This window comes from Orcinus orca, chromosome 11 (assembly GCF_937001465.1).
Source record: "Orcinus orca chromosome 11, mOrcOrc1.1, whole genome shotgun sequence".
Classification (NCBI taxonomy): Eukaryota; Metazoa; Chordata; class Mammalia; order Artiodactyla; family Delphinidae; genus Orcinus; species Orcinus orca.
In genome coordinates, this window is record NC_064569.1 from 53,011,847 (window position 1) to 53,037,199 (window position 25,353).

Below are 25,353 nucleotides of genomic sequence, written 5' to 3' on the forward strand. Positions count from 1 at the left end.
TCCTTTCAGTGATGAGAATACACACACACACACACACACACACACACACACACACACACACACATACACATTTTCATATAATCTTCACAATTACCCAATAAGGTAAATACTATAATTAGCCCCACTTTGTAGCTAAGAAGGCCAAGGTACAGAGAGCTTAGAAAATCTGCTCAAGGTCCTAGAGCTAGAAATTAATGACACTGGGATGAGAACCCACACAACCTGGTTCCAGAGGCTATGCTCATAACCAGTTCACTATGTTGCCTTCAACTCATTTCTTCCATGAGTAAATAATTTGCTCTCTCGAGTCAGCTAAGAAACATATGAGGCTCTAGGAGTTCCTTGTTCTCAGTCTTCCTTCTATTTACCTATACTAAAGATGACAAATCTTCTATTTGAAGGGATATGCACGTCAATATCATGAATACACCACAGTGGAGGTTTGCGATGGTTTTCCTTGTAAGGAAACCTCAGGTTCTTATAACATGAAGAGACCATGTCCCAGTACGGGTGATGGCCGGTCTCCTACACTGATGGTGGCATTGGTAGGCCTGGCCACAGACCCACCTCTGAAGACGAATCTCTGGCAAACCAGCTGAAGAGCCAATAGATCCAACCACCCTTCCTCACAAGAACATTTTCTCTTTAACACCAGTCTTGAAGTACCTGGGTTTGGTTTTGTTTAGGTAACTTAAGAGTGGTCCTTTCTTTATCCCCATGGTAAGCACAGGAAGAGATCCCATCTTCTTTGAGCTTCTTTACAGGAATCATAATCATGGCCACCAAAAACAACAAGAAATACTCACACCTCTCTAGACTATGATTAGATCTGGTTGGAGAGATAGGTGTTCTCTTCCTTTAAAACTTATGTGATTATGATGAGAGATTATATTCTGCCCTCCCATCACCACAAAAGAAAAATTTAGGAGTGATGTGTTTCTTCCCTTCTTCCCTAAGGCATTCAACCACCTTTTCTTGTTTACACGTACAACCAGCTATCCAGAAACAAGCAGCCAACCACATTTTCCTAGTCTTGCCTAATCTATAATGTGCTTGGCTGTCCCAGAAGGTCATATTTCTAAGAATCACGGTCGAAATTCCTGGACCTTAGGATGCTTGTTGTAAAGACGAGCATCCTTCAATCTTCCTAACGCTGGCGTGAGTAACAGATATATGTTAGGGCAGAGATTTTCAGTGGGGCACGTTCCTGGGGAAAGTATTAGAATCTTGGGGAGTGACATACAGTTTGAAAAGGCACATTCAAGGGGAATGAGATAGAGTTTGAAAACGCGTGTTTAAACTTATCATTGCCTTTCTTGCAGGGGGAGGTTCATGAAATATAATTTAGTATGAAATTTATAAGAATATTAAACAACTGCATGGAACTCTTATAGTTATCAAAAGGGGGACCTAGTTTTCAAAGAATTGCTTTAGAGTGAATAAGAAACTAAGAACAAAGATTTCATGTCCAAAACCACCCAGAATATAAGGAAGGAGTCGTAAAGAAAAAAAATCACATCTTTGGTTATTTTATCAGATCAAAAGAGCAAGAAAAAGATCTCAAAAAAAAAAACTTGTAGGCAAAGGTAGAATGAACTAACAAATTCAGTCTGAAACCGTATTTGGTGCAATCATTACCTTGTCGATAAGAGAGATCATTTCAATGGTCTTTGGCGCAGGGCTGCGAGCTGCTTAGCGTCTACCTGTGAAACACTCTTCCCGCAGGTTTCCTTATATCCAAGACTCCAACAGACCCACCCGTTTCCTCCAGGCCAAAAGTCACTGGCTAACATTTCACTTACGTGAGCTTTTGAAGTCTTTCTTTTTCAACCTCCTCCTCATCATGGTTCCACGTGGGCTAGTGGAGTAGAGGCTTCGAGGCAAAGTGCCCATGTTCAGGGAACTCAGGCTGTATGCACTCGTGGAGGTAGGAGAGAAGGATGAAGACAAAGCTGCTGTAAAAGAGTGAGGACTTGGCACAGAGCATTCTCAGGTGGGGTGTGAGCCTGCCACACCTGCCAACCAGCAACAATATAGAAAGACACACAAGAGGCACAGCAATGGCTAGTAGGTACCCCAACCAATAAGAGACCAGATCTCAGGAGCCATGGAGACAGCGCTTTAGAATCTGAGTTACAAGGGCCCGGAAGTGCCTGAGGAGCAGCGCTGATCTTCATAAGTATAATGCAACACGGAGAGGCTCTATGAATTTTGCTTTAGACAAAAAAGTAAACATTAAAACAAGTTTCTCCATAAACAACAACTCAATGTATCAAATACATAACCTCATTTTCATAGATATTTTCTGACATGAATTTCACAAGTGGTTCCATATACACAAATAAGGTCTGAGAAAACTGTACTGTATATACTATTCTGCATTGGTATTTCCTGGCCACACATAAAGCATTCGGAACCTTTACATCCTTTCCTAACAACAAATGCTTTCTGATGGAAAAGAAGGACTTAAGAGATGACAGAAATGATAAGTTGCTACTACATAAAGAAAAGCACACCACACCCATGAAACCAAAAATGGTATGAATCAGATGAGGAAGGGGTGAGAAGAATATAATTTAAGTAAAAGACCAGGAGGCGAAAGCCTGGAACATTACGAGGGCTGTTTGGAGGAGGTGCTTTCGTGAATGTCAGGGCTGGCGCTCTGCAATGGTCTGGGTGGTACGTATTATAGTGATGGTAGGTGTGAAGACTGCAGTGGTCGCTGGCCCAGGAATCCCAGGGAGGTTGCCTGTCGCTCCTCTGAATTTTCACTGCCCATATGAAGTGATGATGAGAAATAAAAACAAACAAACAAACAAAGAACCAAAAAAAAAAAAAAAGAGGAAAAAGTAACTTGAATTGCACAAATAAAAAGTGTAACAAAAAAATGAAAGCTGCTTGCAAAAAAAAAAAAATATTGACTTTGCCCTTTTCTCAGTGGTCAGCAAAACTGATGATTAACATCAGGGATGGTAACTTTTCATCTTCGCAAGAATAATGCATGTCTTTCCCCAGCCCATTTTTTCTCCTTTTAAGATGACTATTGAATCCATTTCTAATCTCCCCCTGTGCTTCACAGCAGAGATTAAAAACATTTTTTTTAACTTAAAAGCCAACCCCACAAAGATCTATGGCACAAGATTAGTAATTAAAGATTTGCAAATCTTGGCCAGTTAGTAGCACTTGTTTTGAGAAGAAGGAAAGAAGGAGCGATAAATCACACTGGCTCCTGATTCAAGGGGTTTACTAGTCACACATCACAACTTCCTGCTCTGACATTTTAATTACACTACTATTCACCACTTGAGCTTGATTTTTCTCAACAATAAACCACTCTAATCATCTATCATTATCAGGATCTTATTTATACTCTAATCAGAAGATAAAAGTCTCAATATATTTTATAATTCTGGGGGTATTTTTAAAAGATGTATTTACATTTGAAAGAGATATTTAATTATTAAAGTATTTCAAATACTTTGTATTTCCTTAAGATGCCATGAAATTTTAATAAAGTCAATTTCAAAATTCTGGTGTCCCCTTTATTTTCAAAAACTTGTATATCATATTTCCATTCTAATTTCAATATTGTTTAGATTTGATTTTCTACCCAGTGTTCTGAAATACAAGCACTTTTATGTTTGTCACTATATTGACATGAAAATTTTCATTTAAGTATCTTAAAAAATGAAAAATAAAATATGAACTTTTATCTCCTACTGTTATGATTCTAAGGTTAGATGCCTTACATGTGAATGACTTTGCAGTATCTATTCATGTAGTGAGGTCAAATACTCTGTAAGTATTTAAAGGAGGGTTATTTACATAAGAGTTTAGATTATACCATCCGTGATATCAGCCTCACTGGCCACTTCACAGCCTTTCTGGAATGAGACAGTACATGGAACAAAAGCACTAGTGTGGACAGATCACCATGGGCTGAGGCCAAGCGGAGTTTCTGTTCCGGCTGCAGCCCATCTTCTGTATATGACCCTGGCCAGTTACTCAACCTCTCTGGGCCTCAGTTTCCTCATAGGTCAAGTGGAGATCATGAAAGCATCTATTGCACAGGCCAGCTGTGAGAACTATGTACCTAAGGTGCTTAGCACGATGCTCGTACACAGAATAAAATCCAATGACCCTTCATTAATAGCATTGATTCTGTCTACTTTCTATCTACTTGCCAATGAATCATTTTTAAAGGAAACAGATGTATCTATCACTCAACAAATTTCACTCATTGGGCACTTAAGTTTAGAGAATATTTCAGGAATCTGCAGCACACTTTTCTGGCCACCATAATTTTGTAACCCTAAACCATCTGGCCCTTTCCTTCTATCCACTGCTGTTTCTAGTTTGGGTTCCATCTCCCTCTCCACTATTCTACTTTCAAGCCACCATCTCCTTCACCTAGATCACTTCCTCATCTTCCAACTTGGCTCCCTGGTTCATCTCTGTATCCACAATACGGAATGATCTTTCAAATATACAAGTTAGATCATGTGACTCCCATTTAAGGTACTTCAATGGGTTACAATTACAAACAGAATCAAAAGTGAGTCCTGGGCTTCCCTGGTGGCGCAGTGGTTGAGAGTCCGCCTGCCGATGCAGGGGACACGGGTTCGTGCCCCGGTCCGGGAAGATCCCACATGCCGTGGAGCGGCTGGGCCCGTGAGCCATGGCCGCTGAGCCTGCGCGTCCGGAGCCTGTGCTCCGCAACGGGAGAGGCCACAACAGTGAGAGGCCCGCGTACGGCAAAAAAAAAAAAGTGAGTCCTACTTATCTCTCCAGCTTCATCCCCTAGCACTCTCCTCATCACTGCCTGTTTCAGCCATGTTGGTCTTTTGTCTTGTCTTAGAACAAGCCAGGCTGCTTCCTGCCTCAGGGCATTTGCACTTCCTGTTCTTCCTCCCTCTAATATTCTTCTCCCCCTTGTTTTCATGGCTGGCTTCTTACAATCATTCAGGTCTCAGCTCAGGTACCACCACCTCAGAGTTGTTCTGACCTCCTTGGATGTAGTAGCTGCCCTCTCCCACCCATGCTATCCCACTGCTGCTTTATGTTCTTCATACCACTTATTACTGTCTGAAATGGCTTTATTTATTTAATATACTTTTAATGTTTCTCCCTCTATACTGGAATGTAAATTCCATGAGACTAGGGATCACTTTGCTTGTCTTGCTCACTAGAGGTATCATGGCAACTAGAACAGTGTCTGGTATACAATGACTGATGAATGAGTGAATGGATGCATGCATGAATGAACAGGAATATCGGCCAGAGAGTCCATGTCCACACTGTCCACATTGCAGCAGCAGTTTCCTTGGGATAAAGAGCACTGCCCAGGAAGTCCCTGATGGATTCTCTTTAACCATCCGCATTCTACTTTAGGGTGTACCAGAAGACTTTTTAGCAAGATGCAGTCATTGCTGGGTCTGGCTCATCTACCCACAGCCATTCTATTGAGCTCTGTAAAATATTGTCAAATGAGGTACAGTGAGTGAACTTCAGAATTCTACACTCACTTTTCGACCCAGTTCTTTATGGAGTGCTTTGAAAATTACTGGGCATTTTTGATTACTGTCAAGTCCAATTGATAACACAATAAGAAAGCTATTGAGCACCTACTGTATGCCTAGCACTGTGCCATTTGTGGCAGGCAGGTTAAATGTAGGTCATCACATTTACTTTGACTTTGAACTACTACTGGGGACTAAATATTCATACACATCAAATAATTGAGACAAAAATTATATTTGATAATGCAAAAAACTGCATGCCGTGGATAATGAATGCAAAAGGCGTTCAACAAACAATGTAGGCCAGAGAAGACAGCTATAGCCTATTTTGAACGTGCACTCTAAATCTCTTCTGTTTTATGGTGGTGTATTTAATACTCATATGTTAGGCAAGTATTTTAGTTTAAAAATTAGATGGTACTTTTTTTTTTTTTTTTTTTTGCGGTACGCGGGCCTCTCACCGTTGTGGCCTCTCCTGCTGCGGAGCAGAGGCTCCAGACGCACAGGCTCAGCGGCCATGGCTCACGGGCCCAGCCGCTCCGCGGCATGTGGGATCCTCCTGGACCGGGGCACGAACCCGTGTCCCCTGCATCGGCAGGCGGACTCTCAACCACTGCGCCACCAGGGAAGCCCTAGATGGTACATTTTTGGCATGCTCTTTCATTTTGCAAAAAACATTCATTTATATTCTCCCATTTAATAACATAATAACAGTCAGCCTTCACTGAGTACTCACTATATACCAGGCACTGTGCTAAGTGCTGTTACATGGATTATCTCAGATAATACTCACGGTATACCTATGAGGTAGGTATTATTATAATACCCATTTTACAGATGAAGAAACTGAGGTATAGAAAAGTTGGGTAACTTGCTAAGTTCCCAAGTGGTGGAGCCAGAATTAAAGTGCTGAAAGTCTGACTCTGAGTTGATGCCCTCAGCCACCATACTCCACTGCCTCTTCCTATGTGTGTTCCTAAGTCCTTTGTTACAGATAAACAGCAAGGAAAATATAATGTTTTTCCTATCATTCCATGGTGACATGGCTGTTGAAATCTTGAGGTATCTGATATGGAAGGTACTTCTGTTTGTTCTCTTCTCTAACTGTACCCTCTTGTCCTGTCCAGGAGTCCAAGGGTGTAGGCAACAGCTACTCTGGTGGTTGCTCCTGGGGCTCAGAAATGGAAGTCCTCCTGGTACTGAATGTATAGAACCTCATGACTCTGCTCCCATTTTCTTTTCCAAACTCTTTTACAAAGTTTCCTCCAGTCATGACTATGTCTCCCAAAGACCCTCAGTGGGAACAATTTCTGAGCTCTTTAAAAAACCCATTCTTGTTGGCTTTTTGAATGTTGCTACTTCCCAGCAAAAGGCACAGTTAATCTATTCCTGGTTGATGTGCCCATTTCTATATTTCCCTGAATGCTATATTTTCCTGAATGCTTTGTTGCTAAGCAAAATCTGGGAAATGTTATATCTCCATCCACCTATGGGATGAGAGACATGCTGTTTAGGGATCAGAGATTTTGAAAAAATAACCAGAACTTTCTTGTAGTAAAAGGGTAAAACTATGCAAAACAACACCACTACATACCCAAACAGAAGTTTGAGAATTATAAACACAATCACGTTTTTGAGGATTAACGGGGATTTAATTATGTTTAAGAGCCAATATTTATTTCTTCTTGGAAATACAAGTCTGATTTTAATGTAAAATGTAGGGAGATGTCTGTATGTTAGATAAAGAAGATGGTGAACAATTTTCAACAAAAGTGGATGACAGGGTCAAAAACAGAAGCTAGAATTACTAAAATGACCAGCCCTTTACCCCCCTGCAAAATCACAAATGATGTCAGGTTTTCCACAGTGAAGAAAAGAAAAATTAATTTTTGGTCTCCATCCATTTTAGTATATAAATTCATCTTCTCGGACTGTCTTGGCAGGTAAAAATATTTAATATTTCATGAGTGGAAACTCTTTGAACTATTTATGATTTGTATACAGGGCAAATAAAAGGTGGGAAAAATGAGGTTGCTGAAGACAATGACATTTTTATAGGGTCTGTTCACTTTCCTGATTCACCGATACCAGAATTTACCAAGCGAAATCTCATGCTGAAAAAGCACTGGGCAGTGTGCACTGTTGTGCCCACTGTGCTCCAAATCCAGTGGTGACTTCAGATTAATTTAGAAGAAACCTAATGCTTTTAGAAATCTCCCTTCTCAGCCAGTGAGCGGGAAAGGCCCGCATGGCCCCTTGACGGGAAGGGAACGTTCCCATGAACTGCACCCCCTTATCATTTCCATTCAAATGAGGCAGCATTTCATAAACTGCCTCGGCTGCCTCATTTCTCCAACTCCAATGTGTAAAATTAAAATCTGATAAAGGGAATGCTGTACTGGAGATTTTCATTAGCTCCAGGGCTGTCTAAGCTCCATTTAATTAAAAAAGGTTGTATCCAGCTGACTCATTCAGTATGAAAATTATTTTGTACCTCTTTTTTTTCTAAACTGTGGAAAAGTGCAGTGTGTTTTAGAAGGTTGGAGACGTAGGATACAAATGACCTCCTCATACGCAAAATTGCGGTTCCAGAGAAAATTCTTCTCTTGCTAACTAAACATACAGAAATGTGTCCTTCGCCTTTAGGGAGCCCTGATAGTATTAGTGAGGCTTCGAGGAATTGGTTTCAAAGAATAAAAATGGAGGGTGCTTGGTTTAAGGAAAAGGAGGGAGGAGGGTTGGAACAGAGACCTCACTGGAGAGTCTTTCTTCATTTGATTTTGGGCTCAAAGTCCTTTTTCTTGCACTGGGTTTTATTTAAAGATGCCTAGGTGGGATGGTATATAAATGCTCAGCGAACAGATCTGTGAGCTTCAAGACAGTGAAAATGCAGATTCTCTCAGTTGACACTTGTTACTGCATAACTGTAGTGAAATATTCTGATACTCCCAGGAGAAATATTTGGTCAGAAAGATTGTTCTCCATCCTAAGAAAAAAACTACTCTGGCGAACAGACAAAATCTAGAGAAAGTCATCCCTCATGCAACTCTTCCCACCCACCTCCCCCAATATTTGAAGGGTCTGGCATGATACCCACTTTAGTATTGAAAACTGGGAGTTTTACTATTTGCCTTTACTGTCCTTTAAGCAGAGTGGAAATTCAATATGAATAACAAGAAGTCAAATTATTTCCCTTCCCTCCACACTCAATTTGCACCAAAGGCTTTAAAAAAAAAAAATCAAATAGTACAAGCCTGAAAATTCTATTTCAAACAACGTTTCTTTCCTCAATTTGGGGGTTTCAAGTAAAATACCTGTGGCTTAGGAAAAGGGATTTGGAAGATGAAGAGTAAACAAAGATCACCTGTTGTTTTGAAAAGAAATGACAGAGGCAGAATTAAACTCAGCATCTCCCTGCTTTCTAACTGCTGGAGAAGCAATCATTGCAAGGGGAGGATAACAGATTTATCCGGATGGATCCTCTCACCATGGTCAGGTCCCTTCAGGGCCAGGCGGGTCTGATGATGGGGAAGAATCTCAAGCTTGACCTGGTCGGTGGCGTTGGCCAGGAACTGGGTTGCTTCTGCGAGCGTACAGTACTCCATGCTGGTCCCGTCGATGGACAGGATGTGATCGCCCACATGCAGAGCACCACATCTACGGAAGGGAGAAAGTCTCACTACAATGGCGTGCCGTCCTCCCTGGATTCCAACTTTCATGTCCTCATAGTCAAAACTTCACACAGTTTTCACTTACTTAAGAAAAAAAAGGAATCGTTTGGATGTTATAGGAAACACCGCCTCTCAGATGTTAAGTTCCTTGGATAAGAAGAGGAATGTAAAACCTTGTAGAATATAGAGAAAAACTCAAGGGGATGTTTTTCTTTTGTCCTTCATAAAAAATATATTATTTGGGGGGTGGTGATGCTGCAAGTTGAGGGGAAGTGAGCAGGAAGGAGGGAAGAACAGGAAAATGTTTCCCTTTGACTTTTTTCTGTGATTTTTCCTCATAGGTTTTTATATCTGTGAGTTGGTAAACATTCAGAATGTTAAGATGTGACTCACAGAATGGGAATAGGGTCATTTACAACTATTTTCTGTGTTAGTGGCAATAACTTGGGGAAAGATTCAGCCAGTGCTTGCTCAGAACTGTCTCACTCAAGCTCCCAGATCACCAGTGCTTGATTACTCTGTTTTATTTTGTTTTTCTGGAGTCAAACAATTATTAGTACAAAAGCTCTTGATGATGATGGAAATTATGCAGAAGTCAAAGAGTAGTCAGAGGAGGCCTTCGTGGGGAGTGGAGCGCGGGGGTAGCTGGGATGGGGAGGGGCTGGCTGCTACATCTTGCTGAACTCAAGAGACTGGCTACTGGATGAGTTGAGAACAGCAAACACAGCAGTCAGCATCCCGAGGTACCAGTCAAGTGGACAGCTGCTTAAACTGCTTACCTGCTGCGAAATGGGAAAGAAACAGGGAGAAAATGAAAGCATCCTGCACCGTTGAATGGGAGAGTACCCGTGGGTCAGTGGCCATTACTGTTAAAGGGCTGAATGTAGGTAACAGCACAGTGGAGCTGTAGATTGACCACTACAGGGGTGGCCACAGGTGCATCGGCGTCAGAGGTTCCCCAGGCAGGGCCAGGGCCTGGGCAGAAGAGGGCTGGAAACATGAAGGGAGATTGGGTAGTCAAGTATTGGGTTGGCCAAAAAGTCCGTTCAGGTTTTTTTGTAAGATCTTATGGAAAAACCCAGATGAACTTTTCGGCCAACCCAATAGATTTAAACATTTCCAAGGTGACCAGAGTCTACTTCTCAAGACAAAAGCATTTCAATCATCTAAAAAGAAAATTCCACGTGGAGGCACTTGGAGTGCTTCAGCTATGAGCTGGGGGTTTTCTTACCAGAAGCCGTAAAATAATTTTTTAGGTGGTAAGGTAGTCTTTTTTTCCCCTTCTTGTAAGTCTAAAATATTAATTAGGAAGAAGAGTCCAGGATAAAAATCTTGCGTTTTTACTGTCATGGGAATGAATGATGTTTTCGGGGACCCTTGAAAATGGTGAAACGCTAAGACTAACATACTATGACGGTAGAGGGCCTTTCTTTCAAGATTGTATCATTTTTAAAATGTTGTTTTATTTATTTCAGAAAAAAGGAATAAGATTGTATGGTGGCAGGATTAATTGTTCACATAATAAAGATCTGCTTAGCTACCCTAAACCAAAAACGGGCTATTACCCTAGGACACAGTAGGTAATGTGCTGAGTTGCTTGACTTTTTTTCCCATTTCTAAAGGCCACACCAAACATTTGGGTGAAGCAACATTACATGATGGGGTGGCTGAAAAGGTAGGTGAATTTTTAAGCGCTAGAACAGTAACTTGTTTTGTATATGAAGCTTGCATAAACTGGTAGAAGAGCTCTTTCTTTACTGTGTGTGTATATGTGTAGGTATTACAAATGTGCACGTATATACACATATAAATATATCTCTACATATTTTGCCACACATGCAGTTTTGAAGAGCAGGCACTTTCTACGACACTCACCTGTCTGCGATACTTGCAGATTTGATTTTGTCTATGACAATGACCTGTTTGTTACAGCACATCGAGGTAGTCAGGGCCACACCAAGGCTGGCACCAGGAGTTTTGGCAACTTCAACTAGTAGTGGTCCGGATGCTGTCGCCACAGAATCTATGGAAGAACAAATTTCAGAAAATAAAACAAAACAGAATAAATAATCAAACAGACACATGAAAAAGGTGGAGAATGTTGAGTCTGATGTTGATCTGTTAACGTTATCACCGAAACTTAGATTTCCCTCCGTGTACTATCCCCACGTCCAGTGCGTGGTAACTTCTTAGGGCATCTTTTAGGACACCCGTTCTATCGAGCTTGTATTATGGTAATATGTGCACGGGTTTATCTCTTCAATTAACACTTAAGCTTCACGTCAGCTGGGATGATGTCTTGTGTACCTTTATGCCCTCTCCATCACTAGGCACAGTGCCTGGCACACACTGGGTGTCTTGAGAAAAGTTTAAAAAATTAATTAACTCAATAAACATCTTAGCATCTACTATGGATGGATGGCATTTAAAGCTTAGAAGAGGCAGAGATCACACAGGAAAGAGGCCTGGACATGGATTTATAACACCTGTACTTATTTCTTCTTTTCTCAATATTTTGTGTAAAAGAAGATATCATGGTATCATAGACTAGTTACTAAAATTTTCTAAGTCTGCTTGCTTACCTAGAAAATGGTACCTTTTCCTCAGCATTTACTACAATGGAAATCAAGGTATAGTTAAAGCATTTTTTAATTTATAAAGTGCTATACGCATAGAATATTATTATTATTGATATATTATGACCTCAAGCCTTTGAGTCATCTCACTTTTCAACACTGTATATTTTTGGTAGTTATTTTTTTTAACATCTTTATTGTAGTATAATTGCTTTACAATGTTTTGTTAGTTTCTGCTGTATAACAAAGTGAATCAGCTATATGTATACATATCCCCATATCCCCTTCTTCTTGCGTCTCCCTTCCACCCTCCCTATCCCACCCCTCTAGGTGGTCACAAAGCACCGAGCTGACCTCCCTGTGCTATGCGGCTGCTTCCCACTAGCCATCTATTTTACATTTGGTAGTGTATATATGTCCATGCCACTCTCTCACTTCGTCCCAGTCTACCCTTCCCCCTTCCTGTGTCCTCAAGTCCATTCTCTACGTCTGCGTCTTTATTCCTGTCCTGCCCCTAGGTTCTTCAGAACCATTTTTTTTTTTTTTAGATTTTAGATTCCATATATATGTTTTAGCATACGGTATTTGTTTTTCTCTTGCTGACTTACTTCACTCTGTATGACTGACTCTAGGTCCATGCACCTCACTACAAATAACTCAATTTCGTTTCTTTTTATGGCTGAGTAAATATTCCATTGTATATATGCGTCACATCTTCTGTATCCATTCATCTGTCGATGGACACTAAGGCTGCTTCTATGTCCTGGCTATTGTAAATAGAGCTGCAATGAACACTGTGGTGCATGACTCTTTTTGAATTATGGTTTCTCAGGGTACATGCCCAGTAGTGGGATTGCTGGGTCATATTGGCAGTTCTATTTGCAGTTTTTTAAGGAACCTCCATACTGTTCTCCATAGTGACTGTATCAATTTACACTCCCACCAACAGTGCAAGAGGGTTCCCTTCTCTCCCCACCCTCTCCAGCATTTATTGTCTGTAGATTTTTTGATGATGGCCATTCTGACCGGTGTGAGGTGATACCTCATTGTAGTTTTGATTTGCATGTCTCTAATGATTAGTGATGTTGAGCAGCTTTTCATGTGCTTGTTGGCCATCTGTATATCTTCTTTGGAGAAATGTCAATTTAGGTCTTCTGCCCATTTTTGGATTGGGTTGTTTGTTTTTTTGATACTGAGCTGCATGAGCTACTTGTATATTTTGGAGATTAATCCTTTGTCCGTTGCTTCATTTGCAAATATTTTCTCCCACTCTGAGTGTTGTCTTTTCATCTTGTTTATGGGTTCCTTTTCTGTGCAAAAGCTTTGAAGCTTCATTAGGTCCCATTTGTTTACTTTTGTTTTTATTTCCATTTCTCTAGGAGGTGGGTCAAAAAGGATATTGCTGTGATTAATGTCATACAGTTTTCTGCCTATGTTTTCCTCTAAGAGTTTTATAGTATCTGGCCTTACATTTAGGTCTTTAATCCATTTTTAGTTTATTTTTGTGTATGGTGTTAGGGAGTGTTCCAATTTCATTCTTTTACATGTAGCTGTCCAGTTTTCCCAGCACCATTTATTGAAGAGGCTGCCTTTTCTCCATTGTATATTCTTGCATCCTTTATCAAAGATAAGGTGACCATATGTGTGGGGGTTTATCTCTGGGCTTTCTGTCCTATTCCATTGATCTATATTTCTGTTTTTGTGCCAGTACCATACTGTCTTGATTACTGTAGATTTGTAGTATAGTCCCAAGTCAGGGAGCCTGATTCCTCCAGCTCCGTTTCTCTTTCTCAAGATTGTTTGGATATTCGGGCTCTTTTGTGTTTCCATACAAATTGTGCAATTTTTTGTTCTAGTTCTGTGAAAAATGCCATTGGTAGTTTCATAGGGATTACACTGAATCTGTAGATTGCTTTGGGTAGTATAGGCATTTTCACAACGTTGATTCTTCCGATTCAAGAACATGGTATATCTCTCCATCTGTTTGTATCACCTTTAATTTCTTTCATCAGTGTCTTATAGTTTTCTGCATACAGGTCTTTTGTCTCCTTAGATAGGTTTATTCCTAGGTATTTTATTCTTTTTTTTGCAATGGTAAATGCGACTGTTTCCTTAATTTCTCTTTCAGATTTGTCATCATTAGTGTATAGGAATGCAAGAGATTTCTGTGCATTAATTTTATATCCTGCTACTTCACCAAATTTATCGATTAGCTCTAGTAGTTTTCTGGTAGCATCTTTAGGATTCTCTATGTATAGTATCACATCACCTGCAAAAGGTGACAGTTTTACTTCTTCTTCTACGATTTAGATTCCTTTTATTTATTTTTAGTCTCTGATTGCTGTGGCCAAAACTTCCAAAACTATGTTGAATAATAGCGGTGAGAGTGGGCAACCTTGTCTTGTTCCTGATCATAGTGAAAATGGTTTCAGTTTTTCACCATTGAGAACGATGTTGGCTGTAGGTTTGTCATATATGGCCTTTATTATTTTGAGGTAGGTTCCATCTATGCCTACTTTCTGGAGGCTTTTTATCATAAATGGATGTTGAATTTTGTCAAAAGCTTTTCTGCATGTACTGAGATGATCATATGGCTTTTCTCCTTCAATTTGTTAATACAGTGTATCACACTGATTGATTTGCGTATATTGAAGAATCATTACATTCCTGGGATAAACCCCACTTGATCATGGTGTGTGATCCTTTTAATGTGCTGTTGGATACTGTTTGCTAGTATTTTGTTGAGGATTTTTGCATCTATGTTCATCAGTGATATTGGCCTGTTGTTTTCTTTTTTTTGTGACATCTTTCTCTGGTTTTGGTATCAGGTTGATGGTGGCCTTGTAGAATGAGTTTGGGAGTGTTCCTCCCTCTGCTATATTTTGGAAGATTTTGAGAAGGATAGGTGTTAGTTCTTTTCTAAATATTTAATAGAATTTGCCTGTGAAGCCATCTGGTGCTGGGCTTTAGTTTGTTGGAAGATTTTTAATCACAGTTTCAATTTCAGTGCTTGTGACTGGTCTGTTTATATTTTCTATTTCTTTCTGGTTCAGTCTCAGAAGGTTGTTCTTTTCTAAGAATTTGTCCATTTCTTCCAGGTTTCCATTTTATTGGCATAGAGTTGCTTGTAGTAATCTCTCATGATCCTTTGTATTTCTGCAGTGTCAGTTGTTACTTCCCCTTATTCATTTCTAACTCTATTGATTTGAGTCTTTTCCCTTTTTTCTTGATGAGTCTGGCTAATGGTTTATAAGTTTTGTTTATATTCTCAAAGAACCAGCTTTTAGTTTTATTGAACTTTGCTATCATTTCCTTCATTTCTTTTACATTTATTTCTGATCTGAGCTTTACGATTTCTTTCCTTCTGCTAACTTCGGATTTTTTTTGTTCTTTCTCTAATTGCTTTAGGTATAAGGTTGGGTTGTTTATTTGAGATGTTTCTTGTTTCTTGAGGTAGGATTGTATTGCTATAAACTTCCCTCTTAGAACTGCTTTCGCTGCATCCCATTGGTTTTTTTGGTCGTTGTGTTTTCATTGTCATTTGTTTCTAGGTATTTTTTGATTTCTAGTCTTAAAACGCTGTGGTCAGAAAAGACACTTGATATGATTTCAATTTTATTAAATTTACCAAGGCTTGATTTGTGACCCAAGATATGGTCTCTCCTGGAAAATGTTCCATGAGCACTTGAGAAGAAAGTGTATTCTGTTGTTTTTGGATGGAATGTCCTATAAACATCAATTAAGTCCATGTTTAATGTGTCTTTTTAGGCTTGTGTTTCTTTTCATTTTGGATTATCTGTCCATTGGTGAAAATGTGGTGTTAAGGTCCCCTACTATTATTGTGTTACTGTCGATTTCCCCTTTTATGGATGTTAGCATTTGCCTTATGTATTGAGGTGATCCTGTGTTGGGTGCATAAATATTTACAATTGTTATATCTTGTTCTTGGACTGATCCCTTGATCATTATGTAGTGTCCTTCTTTGTTTCTTGTAATAGTCTGTATTTTAAAGTCATTTTTTCTGATAGGAGAATTGCTACTGCAGCTTTCTTTTGATTTCCATTTGCATGGAATATCTTTTTCCATCTCCTCACTTTCAGTCTGTATTTGTCTCTAGGTCTGAAGTGGGTTTCTTGTAGACAGCATATATATGGGTCTTGCTTTTGTATCCATGCAGCCAGTCTATGTCATTTGGTTGGAGCATTTAATCCATTTACATTGAAGGTAATTACTAATATGTATGTTCCTATTAGCATTTTCTTAATTGTTTTGGGTTTGTTATTGTAGGTTTTTTCCTTCTCTTGTGATTCCTGCCTAGAGAAGTTCCTTTAGCATTTGTTGTAAAGCTGGTTTGGTGGTGCTGAATTCTCTTAGCTTTTGCTTGTCTGTAAAGGTTTTAATTTCTCCATCAAATCTGAATGAGATCCTTGCTGGGTAGAGTAATCTTGGTTGTAGGTTTTTCCCTTTCATCACTTTAAATATGTCCTGCCACTCCCTTCTGGCTTACAGTTTCTGCTGAAAGGTCAGTTGTTAACCTTATGAGGATTCCGTTGTATGTTATTTGTTGCTTTTCCCTTGCTGCTTTTACTATTTTTCCTTTGTATTTAATTTTTGATAGTTTGATTAATATGTGTCTTGGCCTGTTTCTCCTTGGATTTATGCTATATGGGACTCTCTCTGCTTCCCAAACTTGACTATTTCCTTTCCTTTATTAAGGAAGTTTTCAACTATAACCTCTTCAAATATTTTCTCAGTCCCTTTTTTTTTCTCTTCTTCTTCTGGGACCTCTATAATTTGAATGTTGGTGCATTTAATGTTGTCCCAGAGGTCTCTGAGACTGTCCTCAATTCTTTTCATTCTTTTTTCTTTATTCTGCTCTGCGGTAGTTATATCCACTATTTTATCTTCCAGGTCACTTATCTGTCCTTCTGCCTCAGTTATTCTGCTCTTGATTCCTTGTAAAGAATTTTTAATTTCATTTATTTTGTTGTTCATCATTCTTTGTTTGCTCTTTAGTTTTTCTAGGTCCTTGTTAAACGTTTCTTGTATTTTCTCCATTCTATTTCAAAGATTTTGGATTATCTCCACTATCATTACTCTGAATTCTTTTTCAGGTAGACTGCCTATTTCCACTTCATTTGTTCAGTCTGGTGGGTTTTTATCTTGCTCCTTCATCTGCTGTGTGTTTCTCTGTTTTCTCATTTTGCTTAACTTACTGTGTTTAGGGTGTCCTTTTCACAGGCTGCAGGTTCGTACTTCCTGTTGTTTTTGGTCTCTTCTCCCAGTGGCTAAGGTTGGTTCAGTGGGTTGTGTAGGCTTCCTGGTGGAGGGGATTGGCATGTCCAGTGGTGTGTTTTGTGGTGTCTGTGAACTTAGTATGATTTTAGACAGCCTCTCTGCTAATGGGTGGTGTTGTGTTCCTGTCTTGCTAGTTGTCTGGCATGGGGCGCCCAGCACTGGAGCTTGCTGGTCGTTGAGTGGAACTGGGTCTTAGCATTGAGACGGAGATCTCTGGGAGAGCTCTCACCGATTGATATTACGAGAGGCCGTGAGGTCCCTGGTGGACCAATGTCCTGATCTCGGCTCTCCCACCTCAGAGGCTCAGGCCTGACACCCGGCTGGAGCATCAAGACCCTGTCAGCCACACAGCTCAGAAGAAAGGGAGAAATGAAAAAAAATACATAAAAAAATACATAAAAAATTATTAAAATGAAAATATTAAATAGTAATGCAAAAAAATAAAAAGGAAAAGAGTAACCAAACCAATAAACAAATCCATGAGTGATAACAAGTGCTAAAAAGTACACTAAAAAAAAAAAGGTCAGATAGAGCCCTAGTACAAATGGTAAAAGCAAACCTATACAGACAAAATCACAGAAAGAAGCATACACATACACACTCACAAAAAGAGAAAAAGGAGAAATAAAATATAAATAAAAAGGAAGAGAGCAACCAAATCAAGAAACAAATCTACCAATGATAATAAGCTCTAAATACTAAACTAAGATAAACATAAAACTAGATTCAAATTTGACGCAGAAAGCAAACCCCAAGTCTACAGTTGTTCCCAAAGACCACTGCCTCAGTTTTGGGATGATTCGTTGTCTATTCAGGTATTCCAGAGATGCAGGGTACGTCAAGTTGATTGTGGAGATTTAATCTGACGCTCCTGAGGCTGCTGGGAGAGATTTCCCTTTCTCTTCTTTGTTCTCACAGCTCACAGGGGCTCAGCTTTGGATTTGGCCCCGTCTCTGCATGCAGGTTGCCTGAGGGCATCTGTTCCTGCCCAGACAAGATGGGGTTAAAGAAGCAGCTGATTATGGGGCTCTGGCTCACTCAGGCCGGGGGGAGGGAGGGGTACGGATGCGGGGTGAGCCTGCGGCTGCAGAGGCTACCATGACATTGCACCAGCCTGAGGCGCGCTGTGTGTTCTCCTGGGGAAGTTGTCCCTGGATCACCGGACCCTGGCAGTGCGGGCTGCACAGGTTCCTGGGAGGGGAGGTGTGGACAGTGACCTGTGCTCGCACACAGGCTTCTTGGTGGCTGCAGCAGCAGCCTTAGTGTCTCATGCCCGTCTCTGGGGTTCTCGGTGATAGCCGCGCCTCGCGCCTGTCTCTGGAGCTTGTTTAGGCGGTGCTCTGAATCTCCTCTCTTCAGGCCCCTCGAAACAATGGTCTCTTGCCTCTTAGACAAGTCCAGACTTTTTCCCAGACTCCCTCCCGGCTAGCTGTGGTGCACTTAGACCCCTTCAGGCTATGTTCATGCAGCCAACCCCAGTCCTCTCCCTGGGGTCTGACCTCCAAAGCCCGAGCCTCAGCTCCCAGCCCCGACCCGCCCTGGCGGGTGAGCAGACAAGCCTCTCGGGCTGGTGAGTGCCGGTCGGCTCTGATCCTCTTTGTGGGAATCTCTTTGCTTTGCCCTCTGAACTCCTGTTGCTGCGCTCTCCTCCGTGGCTCTGAAGCTTCCCCCCCACCCAACCCCTGTTTCCACCAGTGAAGGGGCTTCCTAGTGTGTGGAAACTTTCACTCCTTCACAGCTGCCTCCCAGAGGTGCAGGTTCCGTCCCTATTCTTTTGTCTCTGTTTTTTCTTTTTTTCTTTTGCCCTACTCAGGTACATGGGGAGTTTCTTGCCTTTTGGGAAGTCTGAGGTCTTCTGCCAGCATTCAGTGGGTGTTCTGTAGGAGTTGTTCCACATGTAGATGTATTTCTGATGTATTTGTGGAGAGGAAGGTGATCTCCATGTCTTACTCCTCCACCATCGTGAAGGTCCTCTAGGTAGTATTTTTATGACTTTCTACTGCTCTGGTGTTTGAGACGTCATTAATACCACTTTGTCTTCCTGCAAGTACATCTTTATCACCAAGCCACCACTCACATATGGTGAACTAGGAAATCTGTATCCCTATCGCTGAAGCTCAGGCAATATGCACTGACTCCTGAAGCTAACAGTCCCCTGGGAGAGAGCCATCTTCAGTCCCAGATGAAGCAAGATTCTTCTTAAATAAGGTAAAGATGAGCACAGTCATGCCAACCGCATTCATATTCCAGGGCTAAGGATTATTGTACGCACTATGTTTCTTAAATGATTAGTAATATTTAGTCCTAAAAAAGGTTAAAAGGCCTGTACCTCTTCCTGTCAATTTCAGGGCAGGGTCCCATTAATAAAAGCTGGGAGGAGCCAAAGGTCTTAGTCCACTAAGAGGATTTTTTGATTCTCGGGTGTTATGGCTACAATTGTCCCATAAACCTAACTCCCTGGTCCTGCTCACCCTGCTGTGTTAACACCCTGATCTCAGGCCATTGACATCATCTGGCTTCTCTTCTTTCTCCCTCGTTTCCTGCTTCGTTTCTCTCCAGTGCTTCCCTTGGTCATGTGCTGCCCAGGGTCCTGCCCTACTCTTACCTTGGAGTTTATAAGTGAGTGGTCCCAGGCCAACTGCAACAGTGGTTTGCACGTCGTCTGTCTCACTGGGACCTCCTAGTAAAGAATTCTGGTCAGTCCTGTAGTCCCTGTGTGAGCTGTCTTTCCAGGCCCTGCGTGAGCTGTCCTTCCATCAAGAGGGTAGCTGATTCTTTCCCCCTTTCAACTCTAACAGTCAAAGTTCTGCTAAGCCAAGTGCACATAGTCTGATGCCTATAGCTCCATCCCCAGAAGTCTGTTGTCCTCCTCTTGCTGGAGTTTGCTCCCTTGCAATGTCTTTTCCTGTTCAGGTTGAACCTCATGTGAGCTCTGGCCTAGTGGAGCCTTTTCTCACATTATTTTTATAGAACTTTAGTACTAATTTTAGAAGGACTAATTTCCCAAATCATTTCTCATAGACTTGTTGGAGTTTTAACAGACAGGTTTGTGAGGTGACAATCACATGTATTCTTCCACATGGTTTTCTGTCTAAATTTATTGGGCTTAACAGATGAAAGTAATAAAGTTTTTTGTTTCTTATAACTTAACCTCTTACAAATGACAGAAATAGAGTTGTTCCTTGGCATCCCATCTTTCCTTCTTTCTTAGTAATAAGCTTTCTAAGTTTTAGCTGAGTGAATGGCTGCCCCGCTAAGGACAACATTTCCCAGCGTCCTCTGCAGTGAGGTGTAGCCATGTGACTAAGTTCCAGCCAATGGGGAGTGAGATGTGACACATTCTTAAAAAGAATGGCTGTGCGCTCCCCTACCTCATTTTCCCTTTTCTTGATGTTGCACTGTGGGCCCAGAACTGGTGAGCCATCTCCCACCATGCAGAAAAGGGCATGGCACTCCCAGATAGGGGATGCTTAGATTCCTGAAACTGTATCTCCAGACACTGCTTGCTCTCCCAAGAAATAAACTTCTACCACATTTAAGCTAGTAGTGTAAGTCTGAGTTTTTGTTGCCAGTTGAATCTGTACTGTGACAGGCCTTTTCACTTGAGTTTATGCCTCCAACATAACTTTCTTGAACTTTTATTCTAAGAAGCAGCTATTTATAGTTATTTGCAGATGTAAATTTTATAAAGCCACTATCAACCATCACCCAGTACACACACTAGGTTTTCATGTTTCTTAAAAGCATTACATCAGGGGCTTCCCTGGTGGCACAGTGGTTGAGAGTCCGCCTGCCGATGCAGGGGACACGGGTTCGTGCCCTGGTTCGGGAGGATCCCACATGCCGCGGAGCGGCTGGGCCCGTGAGCCATGGCCGCTGAGCCTGCGCGTCCGGAGCCTGTGCTCCGCAACGGGAGAGGCCGCAACAGTGAGAGGCCCGCGTGCCGCAAAAAAAAAAAAAAAAAAAAAAAAAAAAGCATTATATCAGGATTAAAGATCAGAGTTTATAAAGAGGTTATCAGCATATGTGAAAGTTGTTTAAATATAAACTCTTATATTGCTATGCTTTTTTTTCCTGGCCTATATATTTGTCAAGGTATTAAAAATTGTATTCTTTTTTTTAAAATTAATTAATTAATTTATTTATTTTTGGCTGTGTTGGGTCTTCGTTTCTGTGCGAGGGCTTTCTCCAGTTATGGCAAGCGGGGGCCACTCTTCATCGCGGTGCGCGGGCCTCTCACTATCGCGGCCTCTCCTGTTGCGGAGCACAGGCTCCAGACGCGCAGGCTCAGTAGTTGTGGCTCACGGGCCCAGTTGCTCCGCGGCATGTGGGATCTTCCCAGACCAGGGCTCGAACCCGTGTCCCCCGCACTGGCAGACAGATTCTCAACCACTGCGCCACCAGGGAAGCCCTAAACATTATATTCTTATGTTTGGTTCTAATGTTTCAGTTATAGTGAAGAATTAATATTAAATTTTTTCTTGTAGAAAGAAATGATAGGAACAGGAACACTAAGAAGCATAGAAAAAGGGTATCATATTTTCTGCCACCATTAATTTAGAGGGAGAGAGAGAGCATACTCATAGCTGCTCTGGTGCACCTCTGGAACGGAAAACTAGAGTAACAGTCTCTCTTTAAGCAGTACTTTCCCCATGAAAGCTTTGAAGGAACAACAAATGCAACATTTACATTTGGGGGAGCCTAATGTGCAATTAATGAGTTTCTTTTAAAATTTAAAGTGGAAAGCTTCAGAACTCTGGAAAGCTTCAGAACTCTGAAAAGAGAAAGGTAAACTCATGGTTAAGAGAAGACACAGTGTGATTCTAAGCTGGGCTCAGATTTGGAGGTCTGGAGGGTGGGCCTAGCTATGCCACCAACTTACCATGTGGCCCAAGCCATCATCTCCCCTGGACCTCATTTTCTTAATCTGTAAAATTAGGGGACTTCAATAAAAGATCTCTAACTCTGATAATCTATGACGCTGCAAAGAGCTAGCAATATCAGTAAGGAAGAGCCTAGTGGGAATTGGAAAATTAGAGAAGGTGAACAAACTTTATGAAAATACACAATAGCTGAATTTAAATTCCAGTATCCTACTAATGGGTAGAAGAGGGGAGCTGCTAGATATAAAAGTGATTCTAGACAATTACTGTTTATCAAAATGGGATGCAGGGTCTTCCCTGGTGGTGCAGTGGTTGAGAATTCACCTGCTAATGCAGGGGACACAGGTTCGAGCCCTGGTCTGGGAAGATGCCACATGCCGTGGAGCAACAAAGCCCGTGCACCACAACTACTGAGCCTGTGCTCTAGAGCCCGCGAGCCACAACGACTGAGCCCATGCACCACAACTACTGAAGCCCGTGTGCCTAGAGCCTGTGCCCCACAACAAAGAAGAAGCCACCGCAGTGAGAAGCCCGTGCACTGCAACGAAGAGTAGCCCCCGCTCGCTGCAACTAGAGAAAGCCTGAGCTCAGCAACGAAGACCCAACACAGCCAAAAATAAATAAATAAATAAATAAATAAATTTATATATATATAAAAAGATGGGATGAAAACCCTCAGACCTTCAAATATTTTGATGTCAACACTAATATCCTTTAAAGGCTGAGTTTGAGGGATGGTCCCCCACCGTCGTACATTCATCCCATAACGTGAAGCATTCACATTAAGAACTTTCTAGGGCACAACTTTAACTTTCTAACAAGACTGTGTCATAATGAGGTCCTAACTTATGCAGAAAAAAATGATGAGGAAAAGAAGACGCTTATCTCATGTAAAGCTGATCAGGGATTGTTGACAACAGCTTGTAGCGTATGAGCTCAGTCCTCTGTTCTCTCTCCTTAGCAGTCAAGAGTTTCACCTCACCATGTGCACTCTCAAATGCATGTGTCCAGCACACATCCTTCACTGCTGCCTTGCACAATTCCTGAATATCTCATAAGCCCATCAAACACAACATGCCCAAAGCGAATGGTGAGGCCACCCCACTCCACTGATTCTTCTCCATGTCTCCTCCTAGTGAATGGCTCACGTTTTATTCTGTCAGGCAAACCAGAAACCCAGGAGTCATCCCCAACTCCATCTTCTCCCTCACTTTCACAAATTCCTCTAGATTCTAATTTCTAAAGAGTTCTCAATTTCATGCAATTTCCAAATCCATCATCACCATTTTAGTCCAAGCTTCCATCAACTGATATATCCCTCATCTTCTCACGGTTCCCAACTTCCCCAATCCAGATCGAATTTTTTAAAAGTGCAGATCTCATGATGTTAACCCCACGCTTAAAACCTTTCAACAGCTCTTCCTGTAACAGGGTAAAATGTATTATCGGAGTCTTCAAGGACCTACATGATCTGGTTCCTGCTTACCTCACCAGTTTCCTTTACCACCAGCCCTTGTTCTCTCTGCCCCAGCTTCCTATTCCTCTTTCAATTCTTCAAAAACACTGTGTGCCTTCCTGCCTCTGGCCCCTTATATATACTGTTCTGTCTACCTGGAATGTTCTAACTCTCCCCTGGTCCCTCTTTCACCGCTGCTCTCTGCTCAAATGTCACTTCTGCAGGGATTCCTGCCCTGCCCTGCAAACCACGTCAACCTGTCTGCTATACGCTTTAACAGAACCCTATGCTTTCCTTTCACAGCACTTCTAATAAACGTAATTCAACAATTAGTTGTTCAATTACCTCTTTAATTAATTGTTCTTTGATTAATAATGTAAGCTCCGGGGCTTCCCTGGTGGCGCAGTGGTTGAGAGTCCGCCTGCCGATGCAGGGGACATGGGTTCGTGCCCCGGTCCGGGAAGATCCCACATGCCGCGGGGCGGCTGGGCCCGTGAGCCATGGCCGCTGAGCCTGCGCGTCCGGAGCCTGTGCTCCGCAGCGGGAGAGGCCACAACAGTGAGAGGCCCGCGTACCGCAAAAAAAAAAAAAAAATAAAAAAAAAATAAAAAATGTAATAAGCTCCATGCTGCAGGGACTGTGTACGTCCTGCTCATGACTGTGACTCTCCATACTGTCTACACAGCATCTGTGTACACACTAGGTGCTCAGTGTTATTTGTTGATGGAATGAATGAAAACCTATTATTTTATTCAAGGTTATGCTAACAGTAGTGATGATGCAGACATTTAAGTCATATTGTTATGCTTAAGAGTTCCTAGTGTAGTTGAAATCATGTTAACCCCATGTTTAGATCCTTTGAATGGCTGTTCTTGTAACAGGGTGCATATGCATACCCAGGTGATGCTGATGATGAGGGATATTTTTCCTTTGTCTAAATTCTAAGCCTGCATAAGGAATTCTATTCAATGCCTCATAATACCAGACTGAGAAGTGTTTGAGTTTATCTGATGGCAAAATCATTAGGGCACAATCCATTCCACGAAAGGTAACCCACCTTCCAGACGGAACTTGAACTCATTGGTCATTTCCCTTCTATAAGTGGGTATTCTAATAGCTGGAAATGGTGAAGTAAATCAGCTACTTCCAGGATTATAAGCTCTTGAAAAGACTGGCATCACTCAGAGACTGAACAAAGGTTCTGTACCCTAACAGCATGCAGAGATGTGAATGCCCTGGATGCCGGGGAAAGGACACTGTCTGGCCATTGGAGAATCTGCCAGACCAGATGGTCTGCAGAGGACTCTGAGCGAATCATGTTGACTGACAGCTGAACAGAAACATGGAGTAGCAGAAGCTTACTAAGTCAAGGTCCTAGCAAAAAACATGATATACTCAGATTAGGATAATTTGATGAGATTTTAATGAAGGAAGTACAGTAAGTCCCTTACATATGAACCTTCAAGTTGTGAACTTTCAAAGTTGCAAACATGCATTCACATGTCCAGTCACATATACTAGTTCATGTGTCTGGTGTACATTGTCGCGTGCGTGCATCCTCTACAAGTGGTTGTGCTTTTGTGTACTTTACTGTACAGTACTGTATAGAGTACAGTAGGACAGTGTTTTTATTTCAGGCCCAGGATGTCTGGAAGCGAGCGTAAAAGCAGCGGTATACAGCTGATTGTGTTAGTTGGGTACCTAGGCTAACTTTGTTGGACTTATGAACAAATTGGACTAATGAACGCGTTCTTGGAATGGAATTCGCTCGTATGTAGGGGACTTACTTATTTAGAAATGTGTGGGCAGGTTATAGGGAAACCACAAGGGATAATGCAATACTCTGGGGTTAGAAGCAACAGGGCACCATACTCCACTAGGCCCCAAAAGGCAAAGGCTAGAGCTGTTACCGAAACCAGGATTCAGAAAGGACTGTATGGACAGGCCTAG

The 25,353-nt window shown here is 41.5% G+C and overlaps 1 protein-coding gene across 8 annotated transcripts in view; it reads right to left on the reverse strand.

Moving 5' to 3' along the window:
• GRIP1 (glutamate receptor interacting protein 1) overlaps positions 1–25,353 on the reverse strand; it is a 699,747-nt gene that overhangs the window by 98,239 nt on the left and 576,155 nt on the right. For 2 of the 8 annotated variants that reach the window (XM_033440570.2, XM_033440575.2), the window contains exons 8-11: positions 11,066–11,213; positions 9,007–9,176; positions 2,616–2,771; positions 1,803–1,955 (exon numbers count right to left, since the gene is read on the reverse strand). In XM_033440570.2, the coding sequence (XP_033296461.1) occupies positions 1,803–1,955; positions 2,616–2,771; positions 9,007–9,176; positions 11,066–11,213 (627 nt within the window). Of the gene's footprint in view, positions 1–1,802; positions 1,956–2,615; positions 2,772–9,006; positions 9,177–11,065; positions 11,214–17,293; positions 18,651–25,353 lie in introns of those variants that run through there. The other 6 variants (XM_033440573.2, XM_049693963.1, XM_049693962.1 and 3 more) reach the window with 4 other exon arrangements.